At 40.4% G+C, this 13,471-nt stretch overlaps 1 protein-coding gene across 6 annotated transcripts in view; it reads right to left on the bottom strand.

Annotated features, from left to right (window-relative positions):
- ANKH (ANKH inorganic pyrophosphate transport regulator) overlaps nt 1-13,471 on the bottom strand; it is a 106,755-nt gene that overhangs the window by 51,170 nt on the left and 42,114 nt on the right. For 5 of the 6 annotated variants that reach the window (XM_080611552.1, XM_080611550.1, XM_080611547.1 and 2 more), the window contains one exon: nt 46-262. In XM_080611552.1, coding sequence (XP_080467678.1) covers nt 46-262 — 217 coding nt within the window. Of the gene's footprint in view, nt 1-45; nt 263-13,471 lie in introns of those variants that run through there. The other variant, XM_080611551.1, reaches the window with a different exon arrangement.

Raw genomic sequence — 13,471 nt, 5'->3', positions numbered from 1 at the left:
AAAAGAAGCAAATTAAGACATTAATTAGATGTGAAGTGACCTTACCTATCAAGGTATGAAATATAGCAGCCACAGCGCCAGCCACAACCATGCACAGAACTGCTTTGATCCTGTCTCGCTTGCTGTTCACGAACACCAGACCTACATTTTTGAAGTCACTCATTGGACCCGTGAAGAACTTCATCAGGGAGTATGCCAGCCCATAGCTGGCCAGCATCTCCACAGCATCTTCCTTGACAGCAGCGATGCCCCGATTCAAGGCCTGTTGAAACACAGAAAGAGCAAATAATGTAGCACATGTGGAAGTGAACCAAAACCAGTCTTCAGCAGCTGGTTTTTGAAAGACCAAGCAAGTTTAGCTCTCATCATTTTCATCCTGAGTTGGACCTTATTTCTCTGGGTTCAGCAGCAGTAGCTTGTGACTTGTGACACAGGCAACTTCATAATTTGATATGAACAGCAAATTCAAGTCAAGTAGACTTGAAGATAAGGTAAATATCTATTTGTGAAGTATATAATGGAACTCCTGCTATACCAGAAATCAGTGTCTTTCCTTTTTACAGTAATTTTATGACCTGCTAATAATCATGGATAGTACAAGACCATTTAAATTCCATTTTGAGGCCTCAGCCCTAAAGCAAACAAAGCACAGTCCTTGCAGGCCATCCTTACAGGTAAAAACTCTTGACAGTATTATATGCTAAAATTTCAGCTCAATTCATTTTTTTCAGTGTAATGACCTTTTCATGTAATTGTGGATAGCTGATATTATCCTGTGATGTTTATTATGAAACTAGGCCAAATATGCACGTGCCTAATTGTTCTCGTTTCATGAATTTCGCAATGTTCCAATCCTATATTCATTTATATCTCCTTGTACCATATTTGAAAAGAAATACAGCCAGCACATATATTTCAAGACATTCAGGCTCAACTACCCTACTAATTCATTCTAGGTCTGTATGCAGGAAATGTCTGCCAATGAATCACTAAGAATTAGATGGATTATTTTTATAACTAAAGCGAACCATAGAAAAAAATGTGTAACGTTGCTTTAGATTCCAGCTTGCACCAAAATGATTCTAAAATACGGAATAAAAATGACAGAATGATAAATTTTATCTTCAGTGTGACAGCATCAATCATCTGGTACACCCAGCAAACTGTTAAAACAAGACTAGGCTCAAAAACCATGAAGGATGAAATACGACTTGTTGGGTTTAGTTCCTATGGGTTATAGCTGATGCGTGCTGACAGGGCCATGGCACTGAGGCCAACCTGGAACATCTCACCAACCCACCCTCCAAACTTCAGTCAATCTACTTACACAGCAGTTCTAATACTGCTTTTTCTGAATGAACAAACCAGGCAGAGTATCATCAGGTAATCATAATGAAATTTTTTCTCTTTCAAATATAAGCATAGTCTTTTTGTTGCAGTCTTCTGACTTTTTTTTCCCCTTCCAAAGACCATATAGGCAAGCAACTACCACTGACTTCAAAAGAAACCTCATCCCCATAGCAAAAATGAGCATTTCTCCTACTGTTCTTTTCCACTATTTCTGTGAGGAGTGCTTAATTTTTCCAACTAAAACTGCATGTCAGCACAACAAAAAGCTGTAGAAAATACCAGTTTCTCCATCCTCAGTATCTGCAAAATATCTCTCTTGCAATGTGCTTTGACTTGAACACCTGAGGCTCCAAATGTTTTCATATGTGTTGCTCCAGCTCCCTTCCTGAAAATACTGTATATTAGATATGGAATATCTGCAGTCGATACATGAACCTTTTCTGGGCTATAGATAATTCCGTCTATTGCACTGATAAGAGTTAAAATTATATTTAATCTGTGGATGCCAAAACCACTAGAGCGTGCATAAAACTATATGCAGTTTGTGAAAAAGACTGTGGCCTTTGAAATTAATAGTCAAGTTTAGCTGTCTTTTTGTGATGACGATTGTGATGATGTTGTAATCCGTATCAAGGTGTATACAGTTATAACCTTTTCATTTATATTTCCTATAGATGCTGAATCTCCCTGCTGCTGTTGCCAGTGATAGGCAAATAGCCTTAGATTGCACCATATGGAGGGCTTCTTGATCATGGCTTTCACCTCCTCTTTTGTCAACAGTGAAGTATTTCTGGCAGCTCCAATTTAGAGAGGAACAGCTAACCAATTTCAGGTAGTCTGGTTTAAAAGCCTTCTGTCACATGTAAACAGCTGAATTATTTCCAGCACAGTTTCACAAGCACAAGCGCTTTCTTCCTGCTTCAGACAGCTACAGAATACCAAAGTATGTGGAGGATGGTAACCCAACTTCTGACAAGGTCCCTGGGATAAACATGGCTTTAAGAAATCACATTCTGTCAAGAAGCACTGTGATCCCTCTGCAGAGAGACAAATCTTTACCAAGCACAGTACTCAAGCCAGTGAAAATAGCTCTGAGTGACTTGGGGTATCTAAGACTTGGCCCTGGGGTATCTAAGTTCTTCCACCTAAGGAGGACAGGCAGAAAGACTTGAGCAGCTCTCCTTCTCTCCCTCTCTGGTTTTACAGGCTGAACTCTGATCTCTTTTGTATGAAGAAATGACAGCCAAATAGATACTTTTGAGTAATTTTCCCCAGAGACACAGTGTGTACCAGGTAAGGCAGACTGGCAAATTCCAAAAGGGACTTTCATAAGGGGTATGTTACCATTAATTTATACTCCTGTGGAATGGCTGACATGATGAAATACCCTAAAGGCTAGCCCTCAAAAAGCAATCCTTCCAAATGCTTCTTTGGAAAGATTCTTAGGAAATGAATTGTTAGTAAGGCTGTGTACAAATGATTTAGCTTCTGTAGCTTTTTTTTTTTTTCAGTTTCAGATGACAACGCAGAAGGTTCTTCATCCTCATCTTCCAAATACTATGTAAGAATTTTAGTAGCTTTTCTACCCATGTACCTTAGAATATTTTCGCTACTGAAGCTGCTGATGTCATATCTGATATCCTTAAACCCACAAGAAATCCCAAATACTTCATAAAGCATCTTTGAAGTGCAGTATGAAAGACACAGGCACTTCATCTTTCGTGGCATGTCAGCCATTAAGTTGGTAATCTAATCTCCTTTTAAGTTTAATTTCCTGTTAGATTTCCAATTAAATCTCTCGCAAAGTAAGAAGAATATAAACCAGGACAAGGTCTCAATTTTTTTATCGGACACTATTTTGTACACTTTTTGTGTGAACAAAAATCAATAACAAAATTTCAGCAGTAACATCCGTATTCCACGTTTGTTTCATACACAACAGAACATATCTCTAGAAAGATTTGTATAGCTTGTCAATAAAATCACACAGAACTAGGTAGTAATAAAACCAACTATTTAATGCAAGAAGTTAGCTTGATTATACATATTTCAGATGTCATCCTACTTTCAGATGGCTTATTCAAATCAAACTTGAAGGGACAACTAAGAAATCCAGATGCTGGAAAAAAGAAAAAGGTGATGGTGCCTTCTCCTGAGATTTTAAGGAACAGCTAACCTAATAGGTGAAAATGATACAGTAAATTGCTATTCGTCAAACGTGATTAAAACAAAGCCACTGACATTGGTGACTCCTCTTTTAGAAATAACAGAAAAAAACCACAGAGTAATTCCAAGCTCAGCACAATCTGGTAGGTACATGAACAGGTTAGCTGAAGTAAGTCTTATTCCTAAAACACTTCTCAAGAAGGCAGACACGGAGATCTATAGTTGGTATTATGCAATGTCTTTTGTGACACATTATGTTATCACTAGAAAGATAAAATCTTTACTAGAGGACCAGATAATAACCTCCTGAGCCCTTTTTTTTTTTAAATGAATAATTGCATGTTGTCTCTAATGTTCACTAAAATCAGAGAGAACTAGCATTTATATGAACTCCCATCAAAAAGATTCAAGTCAGAAGAATACCAAATAATGCACCTAATGACATTTCAAGCCAGTAACCATGTCTTTACAATTGGGTACTGCAGCTGGCTTTATCCTCTTAGAAGGAACATATGAGACCTCTATCAAATTCCTAGGACATGCATAATGGATGAATTCAACAAACTTCTGTAAGCAAAGGCAGTGATTTAAAAAGCAACAATTGTGAGAAAAATGTTGAGTCTAGCTTGTCCTATTTTGCATGCGCTTTCAGCACTATTCACTAATGTTGGCAGAAAAGGTTTGGTTCCAGTCTACAGCTACACACCTCTGCTGCCAAAAATGCAAAGTCTGTCCATTAAGTTCTACAAGTTTGACCATTTCTCACATGATCCTCTCAGAGACTACTGGATGACTGATACCATATTTTTTATTGGATTAAACTTATAAAAGCATTAAAAAGAAAAATACACTGAGAAAGCCATGTGTATTGTATATGTTTTCTTCTGCTTTTAAAAATGTTTCATTGTCTGCATAAAATTTAAATAGTCTATATCTAACTAGAAGGGAACATCTTCTACTTCATTTGAAGTTAACTATTGACTATGCAGTGCATGTGTTCCATATAAGAGCAAGTAAAATCCAAGAACTGTAATTCTTGTCAGTCCTCAGGTTTGCTTATCATGGAAAAGCGGACTGTGACCTAGTGGAAGCTGGCCTGTTCCTATAGTTTGTTTAAAGCTGGGATTCTGCCTAAGATGTTTTCAAGTCAGTTTTAGCTAGTTACCTACCTAACCATGACAGCAAAAACTCACTCAATTTGAACTATGTTTGGTTCAGTGAACATCTGTAACATGTTTTCCCTCCTCCTACTTGCCCTCTCAAGAAAATAGAAGAGAGCCAAAGTGTTCAGTTAAAAAGCAACCTGATGTAGGGGACAGTCTTTCTCCTGTGTCAAATAATCTCTCTCCCAACAACTGTTGGCTGAGTTTTCACTTACTAAATCCTGTCACAGTGAAATCTTTGGTATCAGAGGTACCAGATGGCTCCTGCCTCCTCTGTCACTGCTGCAGGAACTGCACTGCCAGGAGGACACCTGACAGACCTGATACACTGTACGCATGGCATAATCAGATCGCTGTGTCCATGCAATCTGGGCAATATCACATCTGCATCTCTGCTTCTGGATCCATTTCTTGTAAAGGCAAGAGCCCCTGGTAGGCAATTTGAGGGAAACAGCTACAGCTCTGACACAGGTGTGTGTAAGACTTCCACGGCCATAGGCACAGGAGTGGGAGGAAATGGGATAAAAATAGCACACCACATTTATTCTGGCTCACGAAGATTGCACATACATAGCGTATGAGGAGATAGCCCTGAATTGGTGGAGGGAGTCTGACCTTGTAGCTTGAAAATTATTACTTTTTTTCCTTTTGTTGTTTGGGTTTTGTTCTGTTTTGCAACGCTTCTACCCTAACTCAGTGTCTCTAATTTTGGTTCAGCATCTGTTGTAGATCATGTGTCAGATGACTGAAATGCCATCTGAGGTCAATTCCTGTTAGCCCACTATTAAAATACTTTACTTCCTCCCTGCTCCCTTACTAAAGCTGGCTGTCAGGGAACTGCTAGTCACCCTTGTCCACAGCCCTGCAAGTGCTGACATTGCTTCAATCCACTGAAATAATCTCAGTCCCCAGCAAGAGACCGCGTCCCAAAACCACGGTCTGAAGGAAGAAGAGATGCCCATCCTGAGAGAGGGACACCTAGACAACCCAGTGGCACATGGCCTGTCTTTGGAGAGGCCATCCTTGGAAGAGCATTAGGACTGCCCTGAAAATAAGAGCTGAAATTCTTGTGTCTCTTGCTTCTTTGCCATTCAAAAGAAACTGCAAACACAGGTGTCATAGTCTTGTCTTAAAAAAGAGTTAGCGTACCAAAATTTCAATCAAATTTACCCTGCATGCTTCAGCAATGAGAATATGGCCTAGAAGAAAGTCCATATACCCTGTGAAACAAAAAACAAGCCATGAAAACTGAATACAACCAGTAGCATTTTTTTTGCCCATTCACCTTCCTGAGCAGCAATGGAAAGCAAGAATAAACATTTTTGCAAGATTCCTACTCTTACTTGAAATGCCTATTACTCTGACCATGACCAGGACCTCGGTTTTACGTGTTGACACTATCCACTCACCATCCAATATCAAAGCTGTATGAAAGTGTGCCATGGGAGAAGTTTAAATAAAGACTCTAAACCCAAAATAACATCATTTCAGAGCACTCACAGCTTTCACTTGACCTGGGTTATATCAGGGAACAGCACTTTTTAACAGGCACAGTCAGGAGGCACAGGAATAACTAGGGCAGCAGTTACAGCAGTGAAAATCAGTGAAAACAGAAATCTTTCCCCTGCGAGAACTAAGGCAGAGGAGAATGTGTTGGGGAGCTGGAAGAGAATCTATTGCATGCTACCCTAGGGCACCTACTGCCTTTGTGTAGATTCATGAACAACCGGCATAACAAGGCAGAGAATAATACAAAAAACACACGAGACTGCAGAAGATAATGGTGCAGGACCATGGGAAAGAAAACAGCTGCAGTGAAGCCAAAATGTGCCTCATTTAAAACTACACTTAACAAAGTGCCAGAATATTTATGACAGGGAGAGATCGTGGAGGGGTGAATCAGTTGCTGCAGATGGTTGCCTCCCCAAAGGACATGGAAAACACCGATCCTAAAGCCAAGAGAGCTATGAGCCACGACGGCGGGAAGCCCTTCAGGACAAATTCCCTGGGTAGTGCTTATTGAACAGGATGTCTGATACCTGTATGAAAGAGGCCAAAACCACTGCCATTTCCACTGATGGCTGTGGAGAAATCCATCCCCTAAGGTGAGACCATAACCACTAATTTTTCCGGGCCTTTTTTAGGCAAGCAGCACTTGTAGGGGCACAGAACAGAAGCAAAATGAGCACGTCGGAGATATTGCCCTGCAGTATGACTTTCTCACTATCTTCTAGCTGATGCTGATCAATCATCCAAAATGTATTTAGGTGAAACTCACGGGGCATACTCTGGTCTCAAAGCAGCATGCAAGTGTTTCATTCAGATCTACCCAAAGCTCATCCACAAAGGTGAAAAGCATTTGTGATTACAGTACAGAAGTATGATACACTCCAGGCTGAGGTTATTTGTCTTCAGATCTTCCTCACATGGAGGCCAGTGATTCATTTCCTCTCAAAATCTATTTCTGTTTCTAAGTCTATGAGTATAGACAAATAAAATTGAGACATAAATTGAGACACATAAAACCAGGAGAAGGTCAACTCCTGGTCTCTTCAAAATGCCCTGTGGAATAGCTATCATTTCTTCACCAAATTCCATTTTGATTACTTGCGAGTGCTAGAAAACACTGGGGAGGATACAAATGCATATCATATGTATCTACACACAAAGAATATTTGCCTTAATCACAAGTGATGGAGTATCTGCATCAATGTTCCTTATTTTCTCACAGAGACAGGCTCTGTTCTCTTCCTCAGATTATCTCCCAAAAGTAAAAAGTAAACTGATTTACTACCAGTTGCATATTTCATAAAAATCCCATTTTCTCATGTTTATAAATTAAATCTCTGCAAGGACTGTTCTAAGACTTGTTTGTATGCACACAGCAAATTTAATCTACACAGGTCCCATACCTGTCAAGTCTCTCACAACTCTGGCATATTGCCTTTTTATAAGCATTATCTCAGTTTTTGGTGAAATACTCCTCGTGGCTCTCTCCTCCTGAAATGGAGATTGCTACTTTCTCCATAATCACACCTTCTCACTAGGCTCCAAAGCACACAGATAGGTTTGGGTTGGAAGGGGCCTTGGAGGTCAGCTTAGAACTGCTGCCCCAGGTTGAACATCTGGGAGATGCTGTGCAGGAGATCCCATACCTTCCCGGGGCAAACACCCTGAAGGCCACCCTCACCCTTAACATGTAACCAGAAACGGCATCTGAAGATCCACGACTGTCTCCTTTGCATACTAAAACACACTCTCAGGCCAACAAGGTCCATGCCACTAGCATTTGCCTGAATCTCCATGTCCCATGTTTGCCCCTCCTTTCTGGAAGGATCTTTTGCCTCATTGCTTTGTACCGCTTCTCTTTGCTGCTCTGAAGACTTGCTCTGTACTTCTTCTCCTCACTTTCACCAAAGATCTTGTCCTCGACAATAACTCAACTATATTTTCACTTCATGGCAAGAAATGATTTAGCTCTGCTTGCCTTCCAATTTCCACCCTTCCTGTTCCACTGTTACTGGCTTTTTCATATATATAAATTACAGTAGAACAGCATTTTTCAGTAATGTAGATGTTGTATCTGTTTCTTGCATTGCACGTGAAGCTAGGCTTTTGCTTTCTCATTTTTTCTTCTTTTTCTCATATTATTAAGCAGTATTTTTTCACATAAGGTCACCTGACACTCCCAATTACAATATCCTGCATTTAGTGTAAGTCCATTTTTAAACCCTAAAAAAAATCAGCGTAGGCAAAGGCATAAATTAGCAAGAAAACAAAACCAAACACAAATACTGCAAAAATACTTTTGCCAAATGCAAGGATAGGGGAAATCAATGAGGTTTGTCCATGGCTTTGTAGATTTTATACCCACTTTCCTTAAACTTTTGATGTTAAACAAATCCTAATGCATTCAGCATTTGGTGAAACTCCTGAAATTTGGCAGAGTCTGCCAAAAGTGCCTTTAAAATGGATCAAAATCTGGCCAGCCATCTGCAAAATATGAGTTGCACGGGTTCAGTAGAACTTGTTAAACTACTTTGCCTGCACAGAAATCTTGTCTATATTTCAGCTGTGCCAAGTCTACTCCTGGGCATTAAAATTAGACTAGTGAAGGTCAAGCACCACACAACAGAGACTGTATAGGTTCAAGTCCTTAAGGTACCAGGAGACAAGGAAACACTACTTACATTATTTGCTTAAAGCAAAACGGAAAGTACTTCCCTTTCCATGGACTGAAGGTGCAGTACTCTACAAAGACTTCCTTCTCTCAGGAATTATGAAGTGGGTTATTCTCCTATTGCCTTTTGTAGAAAGGACCGTGGAGGCCAGATCTGTAAAATTTACTTTCGTTGCAGCCCTCTTACTTCTATACACTTTTGACTCTTACTTAGTGATTAAGATCCCATGTCCTCCTACTTGGAAGACAAATAACTGGCATTTCCTCTCAATTTCCTTTCCATGTGGTATTTAAGGGATGTAATAATTATACCCCTGCAAACTCTGTGAGAGATAGCAACCAAATTTAAGGCTTTCAATACTGCAGCAAAATATTTTAGTATCATTGCAGGTACTATTGTATGTACCTCCTCATGGTTGCTCTAGAGAATACCCTCCTGCTGCTATTATTTAGAGTTACTAATTCTGCCACAGCCAGAACTGGTAGTCAACTAGGAGAGGTGTGTTACTTCACTGCAGTATGGCCATGCAAACTGGTATCAGGGTTTGGAAGCCTCCCAGTACGGCTGTCCTGTGAGGGGAACCTGTTAGATCAGCAGCTGATCCCTTTGGGAAATAAATCCTTGAGACGCTTAGTTCAGTGGTAGATGTCCATGCTGTTTGATTGCAGAAGATCATGAAGTTCAGCCTCAGTGACAATGTGCAGGATGGGACAAAAATGGTTTCATACAATGGGGCTGTAAGGGAAGTGTTGAAAATGTCAGAATGGGGGGGGGGGGGGGGGCTATATTTCGTTGTCTGTCTGCCTCTTGCTCCCTCCCTCTGTCCCCCAGTGTAGTTCAAATTCATAGGTATCCAGCAGCAGACCAAAGTAAGTGTAGCTGGCAAACTGCAACCCCTCTGTTGTAAGTGGGGCTCATCTAAGTCATTCAGAGCAATCTGGAAGTGTCATCACATTGTCTGCTAGGCAAAATATGTAAAGTGACCAAGTCTCTGCCACTTAATGAACATCACTTGTACAGGATGAAAAGTTAAAGCAAACTGAAGCTAGTGTCTACAGGTTCCGTTCATTAAGCTTGGGTAAATGTTCTCTCTCACTGCAGACAAGAGGTAAAAAGCCTGCTGAGCAAATGCACAAAATTCTTGACTTGTCATATGGCTGGGCTTAGGAAGAAGAAAGGCAAATAACTGCAGGTTGGTTTTTCATCTTCCTCACTACTGCGCTATGTCAAAAAATAAAATAACAATTTATAAAGTGCATGCCAAAGCTACCATTACAAAAATACACAGAACCATTAAATAAGGTTTCTGTATCTGACTTGAGAAGTGGGAACTTGCCCAGCTGTCCCTGAACATGTAGTACTTTATGTGTACTTAGTGCACTATGCAATTTTCTGCTGTCCATTAGCTTACTCGTAAAGCATTTACCTCCCCATGTGGCCCAGCACTGACTTCTTATTTATGTTGTAGGGCTTTGCCCAACTTCAGCAGAGCACAACATATTTGAGGTCTGTGATTTTCATCAGCTGTTGTGTCAGGAGCAGGGAGCACGGCTGGTTATGGTCTGTCATTAAGCAGCTGTTCCCTCCAGCATGCTGCCGGCTAGGCAAAGCACAGTTTGGGCTACACAAAGCAGAGTTTGTTAGGTATGAGTGCCGGAGACTGCAAATGTAGAGCTGCCAGATTAGCTCATGTCCTAATTGCTTAGAAGCGACAAATAGAGGGCACCCAGATCACCAGCCTAAATACAAACTTGGTGTTTCCGCTGCTGGAAACACTCATCATAAACAAGCCCCTAACATCGGTGAGAAAGACTTTCATTTGTATCTATCTGTTTTTCTTTCCCTTCTATTCTTATTCTTTGTGCCAGTTTTATTAGGACAAGGTTAAAGCTATTCAGTTGAATTTGAAACAAACTGTGGCCAGTGATAGTGATTTCCTTTCTCTAGGGCTGGTGAATTTATTGCAAAACACACTTTGAAGCACCTCCAGTTACTACAGCACTTTCCAGTGCTCCCATACCTGCAGAAAGCAGTGGTCTCACTAAACCAGTAATTCTGTCTCTAGAATTTAGCTGTTTAAAATAAATGGGAAATGGGTGATAAAGACGAGGGAGTGGAGGAAGACAGAAAAAAATAAGCAGACTTGCTCCAAAGTGATTTTTTTTCTCTTGAAAACCTAATCTGCTATGCCCCCAGCTTGAGTTTTGAGAAACCTGAACTTCTCTCCTGGTTCTTGCAGGTGGTGTGATTGGCTAACGTTTCTTGTTAAAAATAGCTCGACCAGTTCTCTCAGTATCCAATGGCATGAAGTCAACAAGTGAACTCACAATGAAATTATTGCCCATGGTTTTTTCCAGGCGGTGGGTGTACGGAGCACAGTAACTGAAAAGTTTCTCTTGAAATCACACACTCTTTTTGAAACAAGGGGAAGCACAGTTATACTTCTACACAAGCAAAGCTGAAAATACCCCCTCTGACCTAGAAGAGCACGAGGCCACCGGAGAACCTGATTACTGTATGCTCATGGCAGCTGGCAGCTGTTGTTGTTATAATAAATGGCTTTCCTTGATAATGGAAATACGGGTAAAACACCAATTAATCTGAAATACAATCAGGATAGACATGCTTTATTCTTACTGGGTTCAACAAAAAGGGGAGAACTGGAAAATGTGTCAATGCTTCAAGCTTTTTCTCTGTACCTGTTGGCAACATGTAAGTTATGGAGGGAGACAAAAAGGCATTATTTCTGAATATACTGGGACATACAAATCCTTGAGCCAGGGGTTCAATGGAACAGTTCTCTGGAACTTCTAAATACCTGGCAACAGTCAAGCCTGGTGTATCTTCAGCAAATCCTTGGCTAATGCTTCTACTCAGAATTCCTTAAGCAGTACCTAGGCAGCCGTCTCCTCAGAGAAGAAGAGACTTGGAAGCACCAGTGGAGTTGTAGCAAGCCTTGTAACTTTCATTTCTATGTGTCTGGCAGGAATATGTCTTAACCAGAAGTGCAGTCACAAGTGATTTGGTGAGCCAAATATGTGTTATTTGGTGCCTTACCTAGTTTCAGAGGTATCTACCCTTGGGTTCACAAAATCCAAATTCAAAAAATATATATATATTTAAGTCTTTTCCAGCTGAAGAGGTGATCAGACACACAGTGGATGGGCTCCTCCACTGAGGAACTGTAAAAGGTGCCACAGTAATCCTCAAATGGCTTCAGCTGGTTAACAGCATCTCTAAAGACACCTTCAGCAACAGAGCACTCATCATCGTAAGACACTTCATTTGTAAGCTCAATGCTCTCATCCTTGTGCCTATATCAAACTTAACCCCAAGCTTAAAATTATCTTTACTGACATCCTTTCTCATTCATGCACTCCTTATGACCTGACACAATGATCCCTTCTTATCAACAGCGATTCTTTCAATAACAATGAACATTTTTCTACTAACCCACTCCCTCTAACTCCTTGACTTGAATTGCATGGTTGAAATATATCAAGTGTCTCATGATGGTCTTTTCTTCTTCTGTCTTTTTCAGCCTTGTACCTTGTACTGTATTTTGTTCTCTGGCATTGAAGATTTCAGCAAAGGATAAATTGTAATCTGTTGTTCTTTTAGAGGGATAAGTGTGGTGAAGAATTCACTGGGTAAGACAAGCCTATAGGTCATACCATGCTATCAAAGCAAGTCAGCTCAATTTTTCAATCCCCTTAGTTGAAACCTATTAGCTCATTTTCATTTATTTTATAAAAGCAGAAGACCCTGACTTGTTAAGTTCAGTAAAAATGCCAAGAGGTTCTCAGAAGCTTAAGTGAAACTGATGCTGAAACATCACAGTGCAACAGGTAATTTTGCCTAGTAGGTTCTCTGTCTGAGTCACTGATTTTAAATAATGGATTTCCTTACTTCTGGATTTCAAAAGTGGCAAGAAATGCAATGTGATAGACTTATCTACCATTCTTTCACAGTAGTACTCTACACTGTGCAGAGGTTTCATTGTGAGAACAGCCTCCTGTCACAGTCCCTCTACTTCCAGACCAGTCTTGTTCTGTTTTCTGAATCATTTAACACCCCATTTCCACTGAGGAGATGCACTCTCTTTTCTGTCTTCCCCATAGCTGGGGTTTTTTTTTTTTGTTCTCTTGCTGATGGGCAGGGAAACACACAGGATTTAAAACAATTCAGCACAGCTAAAATTTATCTTTGAGCTGCTTTAATGTGAAATACAAAATTGGCTCCAGATGGGCATCCTGCCAAGATTCTTACCAAGGGGGAGAGAGTCAAGTTGAGTGTCACACTACTGCCAGTGTGGGGATTGAAAAATTGAGCTGACTTGCTTTGATAGCATAGTATGGCCTATAAGCGTCTTACCCAGTGAATTCTTTACTACACTTCTCTATCTAAAAGAAAAACAGATTACAGTTTATCCTTTGCTGAAATCTTCAATGCCAGAGACAAAATACAATGCAAGGTATGAGACTGAGAAAGGCAGAAGAAAAAAAGACTCTCATTTGCAAAGCCTTGGATGCACTCGTAATAAAAGGACCTGTGGGCAAGTGCTGCTATGTGGACAAGTAACCACAGCAATCCTTCCAGTATCTGAAAGGG

This window comes from Psittacula echo (genome assembly GCF_963264785.1).
Source record: "Psittacula echo genome assembly, chromosome: 2".
In the NCBI taxonomy this organism is placed as follows: domain Eukaryota; kingdom Metazoa; phylum Chordata; class Aves; order Psittaciformes; family Psittacidae; genus Psittacula; species Psittacula echo.
Note: the sequence above shows the minus strand (reverse complement) of the source record. Positions and strands in the feature narration are given on the sequence as shown.